This window comes from Labeo rohita, chromosome 6 (assembly GCF_022985175.1).
Source record: "Labeo rohita strain BAU-BD-2019 chromosome 6, IGBB_LRoh.1.0, whole genome shotgun sequence".
In the NCBI taxonomy this organism is placed as follows: domain Eukaryota; kingdom Metazoa; phylum Chordata; class Actinopteri; order Cypriniformes; family Cyprinidae; genus Labeo; species Labeo rohita.
This window is the reverse complement of record NC_066874.1, coordinates 13,852,986-13,872,675: the sequence shown is the minus strand read 5'-3', so window position 1 is coordinate 13,872,675 and position 19,690 is coordinate 13,852,986. Positions and strand designations below refer to the sequence as shown.

Sequence of the window (19,690 nt, the reverse complement as noted above, 5' to 3'; positions counted from 1 at the left end):
GGTGGTGTTTAGGTAGTGACGTTTTTTTGGGTTATACTATAAAATTGTTACTACCGAACCAGTCACGACGGAAACATGTCATCATTGTTTTGGTAGTGACAAAAGGGAACACATAATCCTTTATTTGGGGGAAATAAACAATTTTTTTTTTTTTTTTTTTTTTTTTGTATTTTAGTATGTTTTAATATGTATGTTTTAGTATGATGTTTTACAATTTAGATGTAAGCAAACTCTTAATAGGTCAATATAACCGTTCTAATTAAATTATTATTACTGTGTTTCGGTAGTGACAAATTTGGGGAGAGGACAATGTGTATCTTGGATATTATACAATTTGCAGACATAAAATTTTTTTGGATTTATATATATATACATTTAAATTTATAATAAATAAAGTTTGCACTTTAAATTTATAATAATATAATTCTATCATCTGTCTGTCCAACTCTATTTTTAAAATAATGTTTCACCTCTGACCTTAATTTTCACAAAGCATTTTTGTAGGCTGTTTAAGTTCTCCTGTGATGATTAATCATTGTTATTCTTATTTACATTGTTGGAATGCTTGCCAACATCTCTAACCTTACGGGAAAGTAAACATTTGTGGTCTAGTGTCAATAAAGGGCATGTTGCTGTTGAACGGGTTTTTCCTAGTTGAGAAGGGGTGTTTGTTTACGTCATGGCTGAAAACAGGAATGACACAAATGCATAGAAATTTGTACAGATCCAGTTCAACATCCATCCTTTGATCAAGAAACAAAGTGTTTATTTTGTATAGGTTAAGGTAAGTACACATCAAAGAAAAAAAAAAAAAGTGTTTACATAATCAAAGAGATACACTCTACAAAAGAATTGTACACAAATGGTGAAGCATATGTCAGAATTTCTAATGAAATAGAATATAAAAATATAAAAGAGAACATTAACATTGTAATGAGTATTATCTATAACTCACTATACAATAGTTACTTGCTCTCAGTTTTAAACTGTCGGTTTTGAAACTGTGAAAAGTGTTCACTTTTTTGTTTTACAAAAACAACACGTAATATGAATCTGAGTAAAAACAATTCACAATGTATGACAGACCATTTGGTCTGGCAAAATGCATGCAGTGCAGTTAAAAATAGATACAGGCTTGAGGGGAAAAGGCCCTGGCAATGCTCTATATACAAAATTTTTGGGAATTTCTGTGCATTAATGACAGCTTGTTTGTATTTTTCCTTAAGTTGAACAAAGACATTTATTTGTGAGCCTGGGGTAAACAACACTATTAAATAGACTATCAGATGGATTTTGTGCTTTGTTGCTACTTAATGTAACTTAGGTAACTGACTCCTTGTAAACAAATTTCACGGTTAGTAGGTGAAATCTGATTTAATATTATTCTGTTGTGCAGTTGTGAACATAGCTTATCTAAATTATTCAAATGCCCCTCAATGGATATGATTTACAGCTTCCTTCAGAGCAAATTTTTTCTTCTTCTTCAGATAATTCAAAATAGTGGAATATTATAGAGTATTCAGATTATAGTTATAAAAAATATATAATGCACCTTAGCAACAAGTCCCAATAAAGCACCTTGTATACCCATTTCTAACGAGTATGTTAATATTTAAAATATATATATATATATTTTATATAAGATATATATATATAAGTTCTGGCATATACACTGAATGATAGTCATGGAGCCCTCAGACAAATGCAGACAAATGACGAAACACTGCTTTTTACATATACAACACACTACCTTCCAAAAGTCTCAAAATGCTCAATATCTAATGGATCAAAAATACAGTAAAAACAGGATTATTGTAAAAATAATATAATTTAAAATAACTGTTTTCTGTTTTAGTAAATGTTAAAATGTAATTTATTCCTGTGATTGCAAAGCAGAATTTTCAGGAGCCATTACTGCAGTCTTTAGTGTCACATAATCCAGAAATTATTCTGATATGTTTGGATAAGATTTGGATACTTAGTAACATTACACATGATTATTTATGTTAAAAACAGTTGTTCTGCTGAATTTTCTAGGGGAAATGTTTTTTTGGATGAATATAAAGTTTAAAAAACAGCATTTGTCTAACATAGAATTTTTTTCTAACAACTCACATTTTTACTGTCACTGTAAATCAGTGACAGTAAATAAAACTTTATTTTGCCAACTAAATAAAAGTATAATTTTCAACCCTTAACTTTTGAACAGTAATGTACAACTTCTTAGCTTTGTAGCAGGCCTTCAATTTATTTATTTATTTATTTTTGCTCTAAATGCACAAAATGTGCTTTTCAGTTTACCCCTATCTAAAGGTCCTATTATATTTCTTCTTTGGATCTGCAGTGTTGCCTTTGTGGACTGGTTAGTAAATGTTTAGTAGAACTATCTTTTAATCATATTATGACCAAAATTGTTGTACGGATAAAAAACGTTGTGTGAATATGGACATTTTGGACCATTAAATTGATTTATGGTTTATGATCATTTCTGTCTAGCCTACTGTTTGTTTAATCAGCCTCTCTGCTTTCATCAGAAGCTTCAAGCTCTATTTTTCATTCCCAAAGGATGCAGAGCTACTGTAGATTTTTTTCATCCTAGGGTAAGGGGCCAATCACAACATTTCTGGAGAGGTGCACATCAGGCTATATCATAAACAACAGAACTACACCGTGTCTACAAAGTAGGTTCGTTGTAGAAGTATAAATTGGCCTTAATACTCTAAAACTGAGGTGAGGGGATTTTGAATTTATGCTCTCATTACCAATACTCTTTCACCAGGTATCTGACTCAACCCACACAATCTTTTGCTGCTCCTCTGCCACCACAGTTTTCAGAGTGTCAGTTAGGGTGGTACTGTCATGCCAGCTCTCTGGTGGAATACTCTGGTAAAGGCAGGGCAGTTTATCCAGAAGGGGCTCCTCGCTGCAGGAACACTCCAGCACCTGGGACTCAGTCAAAACATTCTGCCGTAGTTTTTGTCTAGGAAACAATAACAGAATAATTATAGAAATAATAATGCTCCCAGAAACACATTTTTTTTGTGTTATAAATCTGAATCTTTAAATCAAAGCAGCTTTCAGTTTCATTGTAAAAAAAGATCATGGAGGAAATTATAGTACCTCAATCTGCGGAGACTCCTCTCTGTAGACATAATGTAGATGATGATGGGGAAGATTTCGGCACGGTGGAGACGACGCACACAGTCCAAACCCAGAGGTAACACACAGTGAGTGCCCTATACAATGGATATTAAACAGATTTTGTTTAATTGAAGGATTGCAGAAATGAGTAGACACCCTAGACTGAATTCAACAAATGTATAATATTCTAGTATGTCCTCCACTCTATATTGTATATATACTGTTTGTGTGTGTGTGTGTCTACATATACATACACACACTGGAATCATGTGTTAACAGTGTTATCATTATCAAAATTACTGTATGTTATATGATTTCAATTAATGGAAACAAGCCACAAACATTGTATCTTGAGGTGGGAACACAGACTATTGATGTCTTTGAACCTGGCTACTTTTAATACTTTGTTAATTTTTATGCTTTCTATTTGTCCATCCATCTATCTGTCCATACATCTGTCCATCTAAATTAGAAACATGTATTTGATACATGTATTTACATTTGTATATTAAAATAAATTTTCACCTCTAACCTTAATTTTTATGAAGCATTTTAGGCTTTACAAGTTCTCATGTGATGATTATTGTAATTCCTATTATTGGACTGTATTATTGTAAAAACACTAATTTCAAATCTTTTATTGCAACTTCCTTACTAAAATCGCTATCTGAATGCTGTTTCAGACAATTAGTAATATGATAGCAATGTTTTATGACACACCCGTTTCATGATCTTCTCCACTCCCTGTAGTGTATAGCTTAGGTGTGTTTTCGAATCACATTCTTCGAGAATCTCCCCCTTCTGCATTTGAATGGCATGTTCACTTGCCATCAGCAACTCTAAAATATAAGAAATGAGCGGAAGTAAGGGATGACAGAAGTGAGGAAAGGAGAACGCAGAGACCAAAGAAGATAAATAAGACTGTACAGAGGGGAAACTGAAGTCAGACAAAAAGCAACTATTAAAGATGGCCATATATCCATGTATCACGGGATCACTTTGGTACATTTCTCAGATCACAATTTAAATTCTTAAAACTACGTCTTTAACCTTCATATCATCTAGTCACCTGTATACACTGAATAGTCTTAGCCCTCAAAACATCTAGGCATTAGTTCATTGCATTAAATACAAATTGGTTGAACCAGCTCTCCTAATCTGTCAAGCATATTTTCTATACATTTCTATTAAGAATTTTTTGTGAATGTGTCCTAAATTAATGAATGGCTCTCAAGTAAATTTTGACTTTCACTAATGAAGAAAGACTGCACTGTAATTCCCCATACAGTGTGTAAAGTTCTGCCTAAGGGCTGTTTCATGTGTCTGCCTTCTTTGTGCTGTAAAATAGTCTTTTTCTCTTCTCTATCGAAATGACACTGTGCTGTAATTTGTTGACAGATTAACAGTAAAGATGCATGCAAATGCTGTCAAATATCTTTACAAATTAATATCCAATGCAGTATTGTGTAACTTTGTACAGCTGAAGCTGATATAGGCCATATACCATACAGAAAAAAACAGCCTTGTGCATTTTTCATTATCATCAAAACCATAGCCATAGAATACAACAGGAAATATGACAGAATACACTGACAACATGGCTAAGCATTTTGACTATAATGTTTGCAGTACAGGGTAGTAACTGATTGCATGTAATCTGGATTAAGTAATTGAGTTATTACAAAAATTCTTTTAAAGTTTAAAATACTGATACTAGCGATTTTTTTCCTGTCAGTGTTTATAGTGTAGCCTCATAATGCTTTAAAAAGGAATAATTCCTTGTTGATACTGGGACTCAAGCCTGAATTCCTCACTGTAATGAGAGTTTTCTCTATTGTATCATTATTGATTTTTTCCCCTTTTCTTTTTCTCTTTGTTAAAAAAAACACCTTGACTTGATAAAACAGCTTGTTAAAAAACTTGAAATAATGTGTATTTTTACCTGGCTCACAGAGCTGAAAACCTTCTTGTTCTGCCAACCGTTTATGTAAGACACGGCCAAGCAACGTGGGAAGGAGGAGGACTGGTCTGCAGATGGGTGGGAAACGAGGTGAGACCAGGGTGTAGGGCATTAGGGTCACACATCTGCTGGGTACACAGCCATCACCTAGAGGAGAGAAAGATTTACCTGACACTTAGGGTCTAAACCAGAATTTTGTCTGACACTGTTTACCTCGAAAGTTCAAATGAAAGATTAAAGCATTTCTCTCACACAGAGGACAGCTTGCATTTAAAGTTCCATGTTATGACTAGTGTAGGGAAACAATAATCTGTTCTTATTTAGAACTGGTTTAGTACTAAAGTACTCTGTACTCAGTGCTTCAATACTCTTCACCACAACAATTCTACGTCAACAGTATAGTACAAATGATTACCAAATGAATGACTACAATGAGCCACTTATATTTTAGTGACACAAACATATACTGAATAATGTGAACTTCCTCTGTTAGGTTTAACTTAAGCTCTGTGAGGCTTAAGTCTGTTTAGTTACTGATTAATTAGATTAGTTAGATTAAATCTCACTCTTCCACAGTCAAATGCATGTCTTCTTCCAGCAATTTCCTTCTCAAAGTACTAAAAGTTAATAGATATGGAATTGGGGAACTGGATCCAATTGTTTTATTTTCTTACATTTCCAATGTCTAGTCATGAGTAAAATAGCTAAATAGAGTTTGTCTTGTACTAACTGTCCTGTGCTGGGTTGTTGTCATCCTCCACACTAAGCCACAGTGGGTTTCTGCTTTGCTGACCAGTGATGACAATCCTCGCCGCTCTCTGCTTCTCATGAGCTAAAGTTTTCTCCTGTGGACAGAAAACTGGTACTGAGGACTGATGTAACAGACTCTACCAATCTAAGATTTTCCATGACACATCTCAACAGAATCTAACATTGCAAGTCTACGATAATTTTGTACGTCTCTGTCTCTCAACCCATTAATCTTTGTGTGACAGGACAAAAAAAGGTTGTCCTCTTATTGACAGGAATGCATGACTCATTTTCCTTTAATTAGTTTGACTGTTTTCTGTCTATGGCTAGTTTCAGAGTTATAAATTATGTATTATTATTCATTCACCAAAGAACCTCATACCACACCCAGAGTTCAATATTTTGGCAAGCATTTCCATAATTCCACACTAAGGCGATACTAAGCTAGACAAGAATTTGTTAGATATTTCACAACTATTCATCTACAACATGGATTGTGACTAACACTATGACTAACCTATGACATGAATTATGACTAACCTTTTAACCTACCATGTCAACAGGCCTGCTAAGACAAACGTTTTATATTTCAGTTTTAAATCACTGTATTAAGCATTGTGCAGCACTCCACTTTATTCATGTGTAACTGTTTTAACACTAAGCAAAACTGCATAAAAGCTTTATTGCTATATTACTACATAGTTCATAAACCACAGTTATGTAAAAGATTAAATAAAAAGTGAAATAATTTCTGTGATGACTAAAATAATATGGGTGTATTTACTGATGGACACTCACCTTTCTTTGTGTTTTGCGAGGGTAGGTCATATCCTCTAAAGCCCTGATTAAGAGCCTCTGTGCTCTGAAAAATGAGTTAACACTTATAGATGTATTTTTTTACACAAAAGCATAATAGAAAAACATGCTTTTTCTTTTAAATCTTAAGAGCTACAAATAAAAACATTTTACATTCACTGGGCACATTTTACAATATATAAAAAACCCATAACATGCCAAGATGTCTTTTTTTCAAATAGTAAAAAGTCTTTTGAAAAATAGTGGTGTTGTGTACCTGTAGTAGTTGGGCAGAACCCCACTCTTCAGGTCTTCCAAGTGACAAGGGTGCACGTGACTGGCCCACCAGGAGCCATCATTGGAATGGTGAGTGTCTGTCACATGGAGAATGTCATTACACTTGACTGCGAGAGTTCCAGCTACATCCCCCGGCATTGTCATGTTTACACGAATGTAAAAGGAATCACCCGACATCACCTCGCCATTCTTTAGCTGCTGTAGGAGGTTCTCATAGGCTAGGAAAAAATCAGCAGATTTTCAGTTATCATGAAAATTTGGTTAATAAGTATCGGACCCTAACTAGCAATCTTATTTACAATTTACATTAATCAAAGATTAAACATTATAAAATGTTTTGGTTCATTTAATAAACACATAGACCAAGGTTCCCTCTTTCAGAGCAGTGTGTATTTACTGCTGAACTGTAACAATTTTAAAGATGGGTTTAGCATGTACAGGATGATGCACCATCCAACATATTATTAAACAAAATAAATCGAAACATTTGCTAATTTAATCATTATAGGATAAAATTATAGCACTGTTCACCTACATTTATAAAATGCATAAAATGTCACAAAAGCTTGAATTTTCATACCTGATTACAGAGAATAGCAATAAAAACTGCTCTAAAAGAGTATGTAGTGACTGCATCTCTGTATCATCAATACAAAGTCATTTTAATAATGTTGAAACTGCACCATTGAGTGATTATGAATAAAGTTATTGGTCTATCAGTAAAAAACAAACAAATAAACAAAAGCAAATATAGATTACATTCTTTTACATATATGCATTTGGCAGACACTTGATCCAAAGCCACTTCCTGTACACTGCATTCAAGGTGTACATTTTATCAGTTTATGCATTCCCTGGGAATCAAATCCATGACTTTACTTTTCAAACTCATGCTCCAGTCTACTTTGTGCATAAGTGGTTGAGTTAAATATATATCACTTGAGTTTTAATATGTAGTGTGTTTGAAAGTTTGATTGTGGTTCTTTCCTCTTACCATCTTGGCTGGGTCTCAGTGTAATGTGGCATGGTCCCTGGACTTGCCCCATGGCCCAAAGGGCCTCTTCCATAGTAGTATCTTCCAGAACCATTCGTACAGCTCTCTGCTCCCGCTCATACTTCAGCTACAAATACACAATTTTGGTTTTGGTTAGTTCCCACTCCATTTAACTGCTGGTGGAAAACCTAAATGTCCCTCTGGGGATAAAAATGATCTTGGTTATCTTTCCTAATTCAAAGAGAGGAATTAAAAGAGAGCTTTTCATTTTCTGTCATATCTTTGAAAGAATCAACAGGGACCTGCCATTCTGAATTCTCTTCATGTCTCACGAAGACAGAGAAATATTTAGAGGAATTTGTTTTACTATTCAAGCTAGACTGGTTTTTGCAAAAGTTCTGGATGGTAAAGGGCATTTGAGCTCTTAAGAATAACTAATGGTTTTGCATTTAAATGAAAGCAAATTTTGGTCATTCTGAAATCCCTAAATCTTTCCTAACAAAAATTCTAGAGTTCATTTCAGAATCCAGAAATGTTCACCTGAAGTATCTGAGATCCAGGGCTGATGCCAGTGTTATGAGCAGATGATCCTTCAGTCACATGATGCACAAACACACCAGTCTTATTTCCCCCGATGACCTGTATTTGGTTCAATAGCATTTCTCCCTGGAAAAACACATTGAGTACACGACCAGTGATACGCAGGGCCTGAGGTCTGGAGCGCATTAGGAAGGGGGGAGCTGATGCTCTTGAGACACTAGATTTATACAAAATAACATTTTAGCAATATGACCATTTTAAATAAATACATAAAAAAACAAACATTATTTAGTTTTACTTTCAGTTTTTATTTTACCTGCCATTAGGGCTCCTTCTGCTATTAGAACAGGGAAGTGACACTGGTGATTTTGACTCGTCAAAACTATCTCCTATCAGAAGATCAAAAAGTGGTGATATGCCTTTGTGATTCATTCTACTGTAATGGATATGCAGTGGCTCTAAAAAGTATATTGACACTTTTCAACATTTACAGCACACTGAAATTTTTTAAAGACCAAAAAGAAAACGATGTGCAATGCATAATGTAATGTTTTATACATTTGTGTGGATGACACAGAATAGCACAATAAATGTACACAAACATTTCTGAAAAAAATTAACTTTAGCTTTTTTAGGTAACCACAATGAAATGTAAGTAACAGTACCTTTAGAAATGAAAACAAAATCATGGTCAAAGCTGAGAGAATCCTGACTGCTGAAAATGAAACAAAGAGTTTCTTATCATTTCAAACTCAAGTTCTTTGAAGAATTCCATTTTCTAACACACATGCAAACTTCCTTTCTCTGAATTTTAAAGTTATTTTTAGACAGGCCTACTACATGACATCTTTATCTCCACCACAGGGTGAAAGTACATACGGAAACACAGACCTGTCGGTTTATGACTTAGTTTTATGATAGTGAGTCATGAGCACATACAATGCAACTAAGAATGCAATTATGATCATAGAGACAAGGAAACAGGAAACACTTATGGATGGTCTAATTATACCATGGAAGACAAAAAATAAAGATTTTACAAAAGAAAATATGCTCTCAGGGCTATATCCCTTCAGACGCAAAAACAGGGAATAAGCATTGCTTGTTTATTCTGGACACCATATTTATTGCCTGTGTTAAATCTCCCTACAACACCCACAGTCTGAAAAATCTGCTAGGCTTGACACAAGTTCCACATGCAGTAAATCTGACAAAATCAATTAAATTATTTGGTTTTAATTATTTAATTATTATAAACGATTTAATTATTTGGAGCTAAACTCTGCAGGACACTGGCCCTCCAGGACCGAGTTTGGGCACCCCTGTAATATACAATTATAAAGTTACATTATTAAAATTATGTAATTATTCTCAATAGGCAACTACTAACTAACCATTTTAAAATGTCAATTAAAAACAGTAACTCCATAATGAAGCCAAACTGCAAAACTCAATACCAAACTTCTATTTTCACTTACACACTGCAGGCTTTATAGTGACATTACAGTTTATTGCTAAAGACAAGATGAGCAGCTCACCTGTAAATGTCTTCCATGTCACTTCTGGAGGGAAAGTCTCGTCTGCGGAGAGATTCAGAACAGGGGGGCTCTACTTGATTGGAACTGCAGATTCCTTCATCACCGAACTGTAATAGGTTGATACACACCCAAAATAAATAAATAAATAAATAAATAAATAAATAAATAAATAAATAAATAAATAAAACCTCTAGAAAATTCTATATTTCCTACATGCTGCAATCAGACACTTCAGTGGAGGAGGAGAAAACTTCAGAGAATGGAAGAAACGGAAAAAGCATTTTCACATTATAAAGTTATTTTTGCCAACACGTACAACACGCCAGCATGTACAATTGTCTCCTTTATTGATCCAGATGCACTTAAAGCGTAAAGGCCCATTCAATAACTACAGTGATAACCATATTAGCATCCACACCAATGGGCCATCAAGTTTTGTTTCTACTAAGCACTTTAAAAGATGGATTTTGATTTTTAAAAGATGTCACTAACCTTTCAACTTTTAACATGTATTCTTTTTGTTAAGAAAAAGTAGATACTTTTGAGTGTATAGCAGAAGAGCATAGGCAAAACTATGTCATAAAATTGCACTCTGCTGCATAGTTACATCAGTTTTACCACCGTAAATCAGCTTGTTAATCATCCAGTCACAGTGAACATCCTCATATACACATTCCACATTTTATTTAATTAAATGTTCACTACTTAAACAATTGTTCCTACCATATTGGAGAGAAAACAAGTAGCATGTTGATCTGCCAGTTATTCTCAGAAATCACATTAAGAACTTATTACATCAACAAAGTTCATTCCAATTTTGTTACTGTTACCAATACATATCAGACAGCTAGTGCAGTAACTGTGGGGGTCCATGAGGCTAAAGACTAATTCACACCAGCTTTAGATAAGCAGAGCATTTACAGTATAAATGTACCTCACAGCCGTCATCCGAGTTGAAACTCTCTGGAAGAATTGCATTCAAGCGGCATAACTGTCTTCTAGCTGGGGGACTGGAAGGAGGGAACTCACTGCACGAACCTCTGTTGCTGTCACAACTAAACATCCTGTCCTACTTATTCAAAGACATGATATAAAAATAAAGTCATGTGCAGTTGTGTTTAGGTTACAGATGCATTTGGCAGCACAATATTTAAAACTGCTTTAAAGAATGATTGTGGTAAACTACTGCATGTTGGGTCTTGAATTTACAGTAAAAAGTCAAAGTTACCCTGGATTTTTCTCTTCTTTCTCTTTGCTTGCTACAGGCTTTCATGGCAAAAACCCTTGCCTGTAGCTCCATGAGTTGGCCTCTCAGCACGTCCTTCTCTGCGAGACTACGTGCAATCTGAGCCTGAGCCTCATCTCGGGATAAATATGCCTGAAAAAAAAAATCAACAGTATCTGTAATTAAGCTTTCATTTGCCACTGTTGAACTCCACATGTTTGTGCAAAAGCTGATAGTGCATGTTCTCAAGCAAGAATGTGCCTGAAACAATCCCTTGTGCATCAGTGAAATCTGACCTTTTGCAAAAGGGAGTTAACAGGTTCAGTGTCACAAATTCTCTTATCTGGTTTATCACCAAGAAATAATCTGAAATATTTATTTTCTTTGCAGATTTTTTCTTTTGCATTTTTAAATACAAAAACTTCCTGTTTGTTTTGAGATTTAAATTAGATTTTGATTCCAAGATTCAAAGATTTCAACCATATATGCATTTACTCTCAGTTTGTTGATCTAAACATGTTATTTCACTTACAAACATGTTATTTCAGACGCAGGGCCTGAACTGTGGGGGGCAAATGCTTGGTCCCTATCCACGTGTTTCCGGGGGGCGCTACTAAAAAGAACGTGAGTACAACTTCCGGTGAGGTGGCGGAAGTAGTATACCAGTGGTATTGTGTGTGCTAATTAGCGAGTTAGCAAAGAGGCTAAATGTTTTTCTAATCATTGTTTACTTCTTTGTAAAGCTGCAGACCTTTATGAAGGATGTCTTTACAGTGGTCAGGGACAACATGTGCTGTTTGAAGTTATGTTCCCGCATCATTAGCAAGTTTGCATCACTAAATTTTGAATGACTGTCTGAGCTTATGTTAAGGGGCATGCCAGATAAAGCCTCGGATAAAGGCTTGTGTTGTTAACGTAGAAATCATGTGACCAATGACAAATGAAGCTTCATTTCTGTCTGGCCATGAATCAATTAGTGGTACATGTCATGTCCATGGACTGTATTATCAATTTTACTAATTTTTAAATAACTTTTTACTTCAAGCAATGATCACTTTTATATCAGGGGACATTTATAATCCATTTAATACAAAAATCCAACAGATATCAATCTTTTATCTTGCATAAATGGCATATTGTATTGTTTGTGCTGTCCAATTTGGTAAATGTGAGGTTTTGCTCTTCAGATTAGCTCTAAAATACTGCTAAATATAAAGATGTTTTAAAAAAATATTTTGCTCATGCATCTACACTAAATCATCCATTTTGTGTTTGTCCGATTAATCAGTGTCAACTGTGTTACTCCCTATAAAAACCCCTACAAATCAGCAATGGTTTGTTCCAAAGTCACATGTCCAACATCAATTTCCTTTTTTGGAGGAAAATTTGAAGACAGTGTAGTAAATCATAACTTCTCCTCTTCGGTAATTTATCTATATTATTGTCTGCACATAGAGTAGATTAACTGACTGTCAACTGTGTCATCAACATGTTCTGGTGATGACAACGTTGGCAATTTAGTGTCAATTTATGCTCACACTAAGTGTTGTTGATGAAATAAATATTCAAAAACTATTGTCATTACACAGAAATTACATAGAAATTGCTTAAAACCATGATTTGCATTACAATGGATAAACTTAACTGATCTAATCACAGCCACACTTTCTATGAACTCAGTATCCATAATATTATATACACATTATATTCACATTTGTCAAGGGTTATAAAGCATTCAGAATTCCTCATGATTGACTTGAACCTATATAATATTATAGATTTGACATATATCTATTTCTGCTTGGTCATGACTGATGAAAAAGAACTGAAAAAGTTAGGATAAAAAGTTTTTATCTTAAAGAAAGTTTTCTCTTTTTCTTCTAATGTGTCCTGTCAACTATGTTACTCTTGTCAACTTTGTCAACTGTGTTATGTGTCGTTTTTATGTCATAAATCTTTTAAATGTGAACTAAACCGTCAGAAAAAAAGATGGGGATATCTCTGGAGATGGAAGTCTTGGGTAAGGATGGTGAATAACACTACATTTACCATACTGTGGATTTATGTTAAAGAAAAATATGAATAGACTCAAAAACCTTCAAACAAATGTGTTATCAAACATGTGGTACTTCATTCATTTTTCATTTGACACAACATTTGTCCGTAACACAGTTAACAAAATAATGAATCAAATATTAACTTTTATTAACATATTTAAAAAGTCATTAGAGCTTTTAAGCATGCTTAATTTAGCACATTAAGGTGATATTTTATTCAACCACCTAGTTTATTTATCAAAAAAGAATACTGATTTCCTGACTTCTTGGCTGACATGAAATGTATCCCTAAATATAGAATGGTTCTCATGTGCGCTATTCACTTGTCGTGTCGGAATGTTCATATGCATAGGCGTTCCATAGGACTGCTGTCTGCCAATAGAACTAAATGAATTTCTGCATGTGCCTCAGACCCTGGTCACACCTAGGTGTGACACCATGAGACAGTGTCGAAGTTCCCCCAAAAGGGAACTGACAGTTTACTCTACTGTATAAACTGATCTCATTGTTGAATCTAAAAACGTATTTAGGACTTGCTGACCTAATGAGTGTGATATTTGTTCATTATAAGCACTGATTGTACTGACCTTGTCTCTCTCTGCCTGCACTTCTTCTAGCTGACTATGGAACAGGGTACTCCTGTGCTGATACATCTCACAGTCCACAGTCAACTTCTCCACCTCCAGGGCTAAACAGTCCTTCTCTTCTAGGAGCTAAAAAAGGTGAGAGGGGAGCATGGTGAGAAGGAGGGTTATAGAAAGAATATGGACATTTAAAAGATAAAATGTAAGGAGAGGTAAAGAGTGAGGGACACTAGCTGCAAAGAAAAAAATCATCCTCTTACAAGACAAATATACACTCCTCTGTATATTATATATACAATATTTTGAAATACAAAAACAACATTAAGGTTAAGGAAAGACCAGTTTTACCTCTTCTTTCTCTTGCTGCAGTCGTATATTCTCCTCACTCAGCCTGCTGACTTCCTCAGCTAGTTCTGAACGTCTGTTCTCGACCTCCTTTAAATCATGGGCCAGGATATCCTGCTGTACCTGATTAAAAGAGACAGAGACAGAGAGACAGATTTACTGTGAAAAGTCAGTCAGATTAGATGAATTCCCAAAAATTTGTTGACTTGTTATATTGCTATGAAAATGAGTCTCTTATTTACTGGGAACAATGTCTCTGTCTCCAGTAACTTTGCGCGTACAGCGTTGAGCTCATCTTTGAGCTTCTGTGTGTCACTGGGATTCTTCAAGGAACGCTGCCTCTCAAAGTCTGTCTCTTTCTGTGCCTTCTTTAACTCATGCTGCAGCTGGGAAATCTGGAGAAGAGGTGAGGAGATGAGATTTCTGTATGCCCTGGTGTTTTTTGGAAAACAATCCAGAATTACTTTTTTTTGTTGTGTTGATTATACAGTAGTTTTTCTTTTTTGACCCAGGCTTCTGGTCAAGTAGAGTAAAATTGTTATTTTTCTTGTTAACATAGCAAAAAATGCAAAGCATTCTAGTAAATAAATAGCTAAAAATTTATTACCCTGTAACACTCAAAACAAATTTGGTCAGATTAAACCAAACAGAACAAAACTGATCTCCACTATTATCATAAAAATATGCATGCTATGTAATTCCATTGACTAAACTAGAACTAAACTAACGGCATGTTCCTTATTTTTTACCATACCTTACCATTAAAACGATTGTCTTGTAATTTTGGAGTTTTTACATTATCAAAAGGAAGGGTTTTCTTAGCCAGCAGGAAAGAAAATACAAAAAATACAATTAATGTCCAGATTTCTTTACATGATTAATGATGAAAACATGATCTATTATGTTTTACAATAGCAAAACCAACATTTAACATGTTTTAATTTGTAATGCATGTGTTGCAGAACTTGCTACACAGACACACACAAACCAACTCCTTATAGAATTCTGCTCTCTTTCAGGCACACAAACACATGTAATATGGATGAGACAATCAGTTTATTGTAACTTGCTGAATGGTACCTACAATCAGAGTAAAAAACTCAAACATACAAACACATACTATCTGGTTCCTTACCTCCAGTTGCAGGTCTCTGTTGCGTACAATAGTTGCAGACTTCTCCTCAAGAGAAGTGGTATATCTGACATAGAGATCACATTTCTCATCCTTCAATTTCAGCAGCTCCCTGTTTAAACCTGCACAGCAGACAACAAGACATTAAATAGTCTTGACACAAAGGAACACTGAAAAACATTGTCAAAAAATTCATAAAATTTCACATAATTAAAATGCAACAATGTAAAAAGGTTAACACTTAAATTTAATTATGTTTTGTTAATTACTATACTATACAATAACTTTATACAGTATACAGTTAACTTTTAAATACTATGTTAAGTGCACACCATCCAGGTGACTGCGCAGTTGTGCATGCTCTCCCTGCATCTGGCTGAGCTCTTCATTATTTTGTTGGGCCTGTTCCAGTTTCCCCTCAAGTTGACAACATCTGGCTTGTAGCCGCGCAGCCTCATGCCGTGCCACTTGTAGCTCCGACTGCATACTGCTCACTGCATGAACTAGGTACTCTGTCAACTCATTGTAATTTATCAGGCCTGGAAAGCACAAAAGCAAGGTTTTACAAATGAGCCTTGAATATGGTGACAAACCTAGCCATTGAACTTTCAGTCATGAAAATATTAATTTGTCACTGGGATTACATTGTTTAATATTTGTGTGAGACATCTTTATTGAACAAAAAAATGAATAAATGATATAATGTATTGATTTTATCTATGAGAATGTGTCACTAATGTTACAAACCTTTCTTAAAATAAGATAAAATAACAACAAATAATAAAGAACAATAATCAGACTGTCCTTTTTTATTAGTAATATGTCAAAATGTTATTGAATACTTTATCAGCTTTTAGAATAATACTGAACTAACATCAAAACATTTTTGGCCAAGTGACAGTTTAAGAGTCGTTTTTTTACGTAGATCAGGAGGCTGAGCTTTGGATCTTCAATCTTGCAGCTGCCAGCTCAGATCCGTATCAACCTCAGGTTTGGGCTATGCTTGTAATGCATGATTAGAATCTAAATAGGATAAAAGTGCACTGACTGACCGCTGAAGCCTGAAGGCTCAATGCTAGGCTGGCGGCCGGTGATCCGTGTGTAGAGAGTGGGGTAATGAATCATCAGACTTTCAAGCAGAGCCATTGCACCATTATGACCCTGTACACGTAATAAGTCAAGCATATGACCTGCAAAAAGATATTTACATTTCAGACATTACACCATAAGAAACACAGAACAGGATTTTTTATTTCCAATACAATCAACTTTCAAGTATTTCATAAAAGAATAACAAAACTGGAAATTATTTACTCGCCCTCATTTCATTCGAAACCAGGTTTTTTTGTTTTTTTTTTCCATCTAGGTTTAAAATTGTGTATTGACATTACTGATTCTAATGTTGCACTAGTTCTCACATATAGTAAATGAACACAATGAGCTAATCCAAAATAGATATTCAATCCTGGATATTTTAATTTCCACTTCCATTAAATATAATTTAATTATAATCATTTTTGGCATAATGAAATTAACTGTACTATGTTATCTTTTCTCATGCTTTTCGAGCATCTCTCTCATGATACACATAAGTTAGAGTGTCTTACTTGTCTTCATGCCACGGTTAGTAAAACTGAAACAAGTGAGAATCTCATCCTCATCCAGGTCTGTGAGGACTCGTGCCTGTCGCAGGTAAGGGATGAGAACACAGGGACGGACCCCAAGAGAAATGGCATGGCGGTTATCGTCAATTAGATTCCACAATTCCTCTTCTTCCAGATCCTTCAAGTCCGGAATATTTAGGACACTCTCAGCCATGCTGGATTTCCTAAAACAGACTCTTTGCTAAACACATAAATACAGAGGATTTTCTAAAAGTAAAAAAAAAAAAACTAACCACAATAAAATAAACAAGTCCAGTGCAGGCATAAACACAGCAAAAGTGAAATGAGAAGTAAGAAGCAGTGACATTGTAAAGGAGAGTTTAGATCAATCTCCGCCCCCTTTACACCCACAGGTGTGTGAGGAACCTGAAAGACAAGGAGAGGTTTTCCCGACAACACACACACATACACATACACAGATGAGGTGTGGATTTCCCCTTACATAAAATGAAGCACACAGCATTTCAAACATACTTAAAGATTCCTGACATTACGAATTGTTTATTTTCACTAGGGGATTGGTTGAATTAGATTACATAGTTGTGTTGCTCAGATTACCATTTTCCACACAACCAATAGAGAAATATTATTTACAAAGCAAATCACAATGCATCTAACAAAACACATACCCATCCGCTCATCTTGTGCGAGTCAAGTAAGTTCTTCCTATCTAAAACAAATGAAACAAGCTGTGAACAGGTACAAAGTCCAGCAGGAAAAAAGGAAATGAAAGAGGGATTCTAAGGTTTATGGGAAATTACATGTCACATGGAAACAGCATTTGCTGATGATAATCTGCCTTTTCTAAGGTATGATATTGTTGAAATGCAAAATCAGCTTAGGTCACTTTAATCACTTCTGGTGTTTTTGTAATTTGAATCTACCAGGGATTTTTTTTCTTGGCTGTCAAACTGTCCGTCAAAAAAAGGAACTAAAAAGTACTAGATAAAACCCCCGAGTGGTTTGACACAATGACAATGTTTATACCGGTCATGGTGACGTGCAAAACATTCCAGCATCAAGAAGAAAAACACCCAAACACGCATGCATCCGCATTCTTTGAGTTGCTGCTCTTTAACATACAGTAACACTACGGTATACCTTAGAACCCCAAACAAAAATATCCAATTATCTACATTAAACTACAACAAGGAGCTTGTTATTGATGACAAATTCGGTTAGCTACCATGCCTTTAAAATCTGTAGTGCTATTTACAGCTAAATAAGTAAATGATTCAAACACAATCACAGGTCGCCACATGGTACTGTAACGAATCTAAACGAGTCGTTTTGATGAATGTAATTCGAGTCCCTACAATAAATCAAAATAACTGCTATCAGTTCTCTTGGTTGTTTTGGATCCAGTAGGGGTTCGGTCTTCAACTGGCTGGCAGGAGCTGCCACGAGCTGCTGCTGTAACGGAATTACGTAATTTAATTACAAAATAAATGTAATTGTAATTAGTTACAGTTACTGAGAAAATGCCAGTAATTACAAAGGGGATTACATCTGAATTTTTTCACACACCCACCCCCACTTACAGATTTAATTGACTTCTTTCATAAATTGCATTGACTGCTCTAAAATGAGACACAAATGTTTCAGGAGTTTAGGACACAGAATAGGACACATGCTTATTCGATAACTGTTTTATTTCCTATTTGGGTTTATGCATAAACTTTATTTTTTAAAACTGTTTTTCCAAGGCATTGTTAGATGCTAGTGTTTTCTGTCATAACTATGCAAACATTTGATTTCAAACCCAGTGTCATAGCTATTAAAATATTTCTTGTCATGATGTTATTTATGTTATGATTTTGTTATGACATATAGCGCAAGTGCGCTCACGGTGACCCGAATTCGATTCCCGTCTCGAGGTCCTTTGCCGATCCCGCTCCCTTCTCTCCTCCCAGCTATTTTCTGTCATCTCTCTACTGTCCTATCACAATAAAAGTTTGTACACTGTAATGGATTATAAGATAACTAACAAACTAGTACTACTACATAATTGTTTATGTGGTGAATTTTTTTTTTTTTTACATTGTAATGGATTATAAGATAACTAGCAAACTAGTACTACTACTTAATTATTTATATGGTGAAATGTTGTGTAAGAAAACTGGTATGACTGCACTGTATCCCTAAAATGTTTAGTTTGAACTTGCCGTTTGCTGGTAACTGATTTCTTCATGGAAGCTTTGCGTTGAAATATTTCAACTCAGATAATTTTGACACGAAACATCTAAGAAACCTATCAAGCAGCTGTGTAATAAGTGAGGTAATGTACATTCAGCCAGTTGTTATCCCTTTTTAATTATCCCTTAATTATTATAATCTTAATTCAAGTGATAAAGGATTTTGAAAGTCTGACAGTAATCAGTGTTGAGTGCTACCGTAAGGTTAACTCTGCCTTGTTTAAATCTTTCAAAACAATTAACAGTTGAAAATCTTAGAAATTCAGAAAAGTAATCAAAAAGTAATTAAAAGTAATGTTACATTACTTTAATAAAGTAATTGAAAAGTTACACTACTTATTACATTTTAAATCAAGTAACTTTGTAATCTGTAACCTATTACATTTCCAAAGTAACCTTCCCAACACTGGTGGCCGGTGGCCGGTGGCCGGTGGCCGGTGGCAGCTGGCAGTCTGATTCGGGCTGGTGGCTGG

The 19,690-nt window shown here is 34.9% G+C and overlaps 1 protein-coding gene across 3 annotated transcripts; it reads right to left on the bottom strand.

Annotated features, from left to right (window-relative positions):
* Positions 1-798: 798 nt before the first annotated feature.
* card14 (caspase recruitment domain family, member 14) lies at positions 799-17,745 on the bottom strand. 3 transcript variants are annotated; one of them, XM_051111872.1, is made up of 21 exons: positions 16,966-17,745; positions 16,411-16,548; positions 15,691-15,897; positions 15,362-15,480; positions 14,469-14,621; positions 14,230-14,349; positions 13,885-14,010; positions 11,244-11,393; positions 10,950-11,084; positions 10,016-10,122; positions 9,143-9,189; positions 8,794-8,866; positions 8,478-8,694; positions 7,938-8,064; positions 6,924-7,161; positions 6,650-6,713; positions 5,832-5,946; positions 5,084-5,248; positions 3,862-3,980; positions 3,121-3,236; positions 799-2,980 (listed from the first exon to the last, which is right to left on the bottom strand). In XM_051111872.1, exons 1-21 carry the CDS (start codon positions 17,174-17,176, stop codon positions 2,773-2,775), a joined length of 2,955 nt encoding a protein of 984 aa, XP_050967829.1. In that variant the 5' UTR covers positions 17,177-17,745; the 3' UTR covers positions 799-2,772. The 3 variants fall into 3 exon arrangements, with proteins under 3 accessions (XP_050967829.1, XP_050967828.1, XP_050967830.1); XM_051111871.1 differs by having other exon boundaries at positions 9,143-9,192; positions 16,966-17,744; XM_051111873.1 differs by lacking the exons at positions 16,411-16,548; positions 16,966-17,745 and having other exon boundaries at positions 9,143-9,192; positions 14,469-14,658; positions 15,691-15,812.
* Positions 17,746-19,690: the final 1,945 nt, after the last annotated feature.

Excerpts from the sequence above, each read along its gene's own strand:
- card14 (XM_051111871.1), bottom strand. The coding sequence starts at position 17,176 with ATGGCTGAGAGTGTCCTAAATATTCCGGACTTGAAGGATCTGGAAGAA. Across the intron at positions 8,867-9,142 it reads TTTTGTTTTCATTTCTAAAG|GAGATAGTTTTGACGAGTCA; the intron begins GTACTGTTACTT and ends ATCTTCTGATAG. Across the intron at positions 3,237-3,861 it reads TGGAGAAGATCATGAAACGG|GGCACTCACTGTGTGTTACC; the intron begins GTGTGTCATAAA and ends TCCATTGTATAG.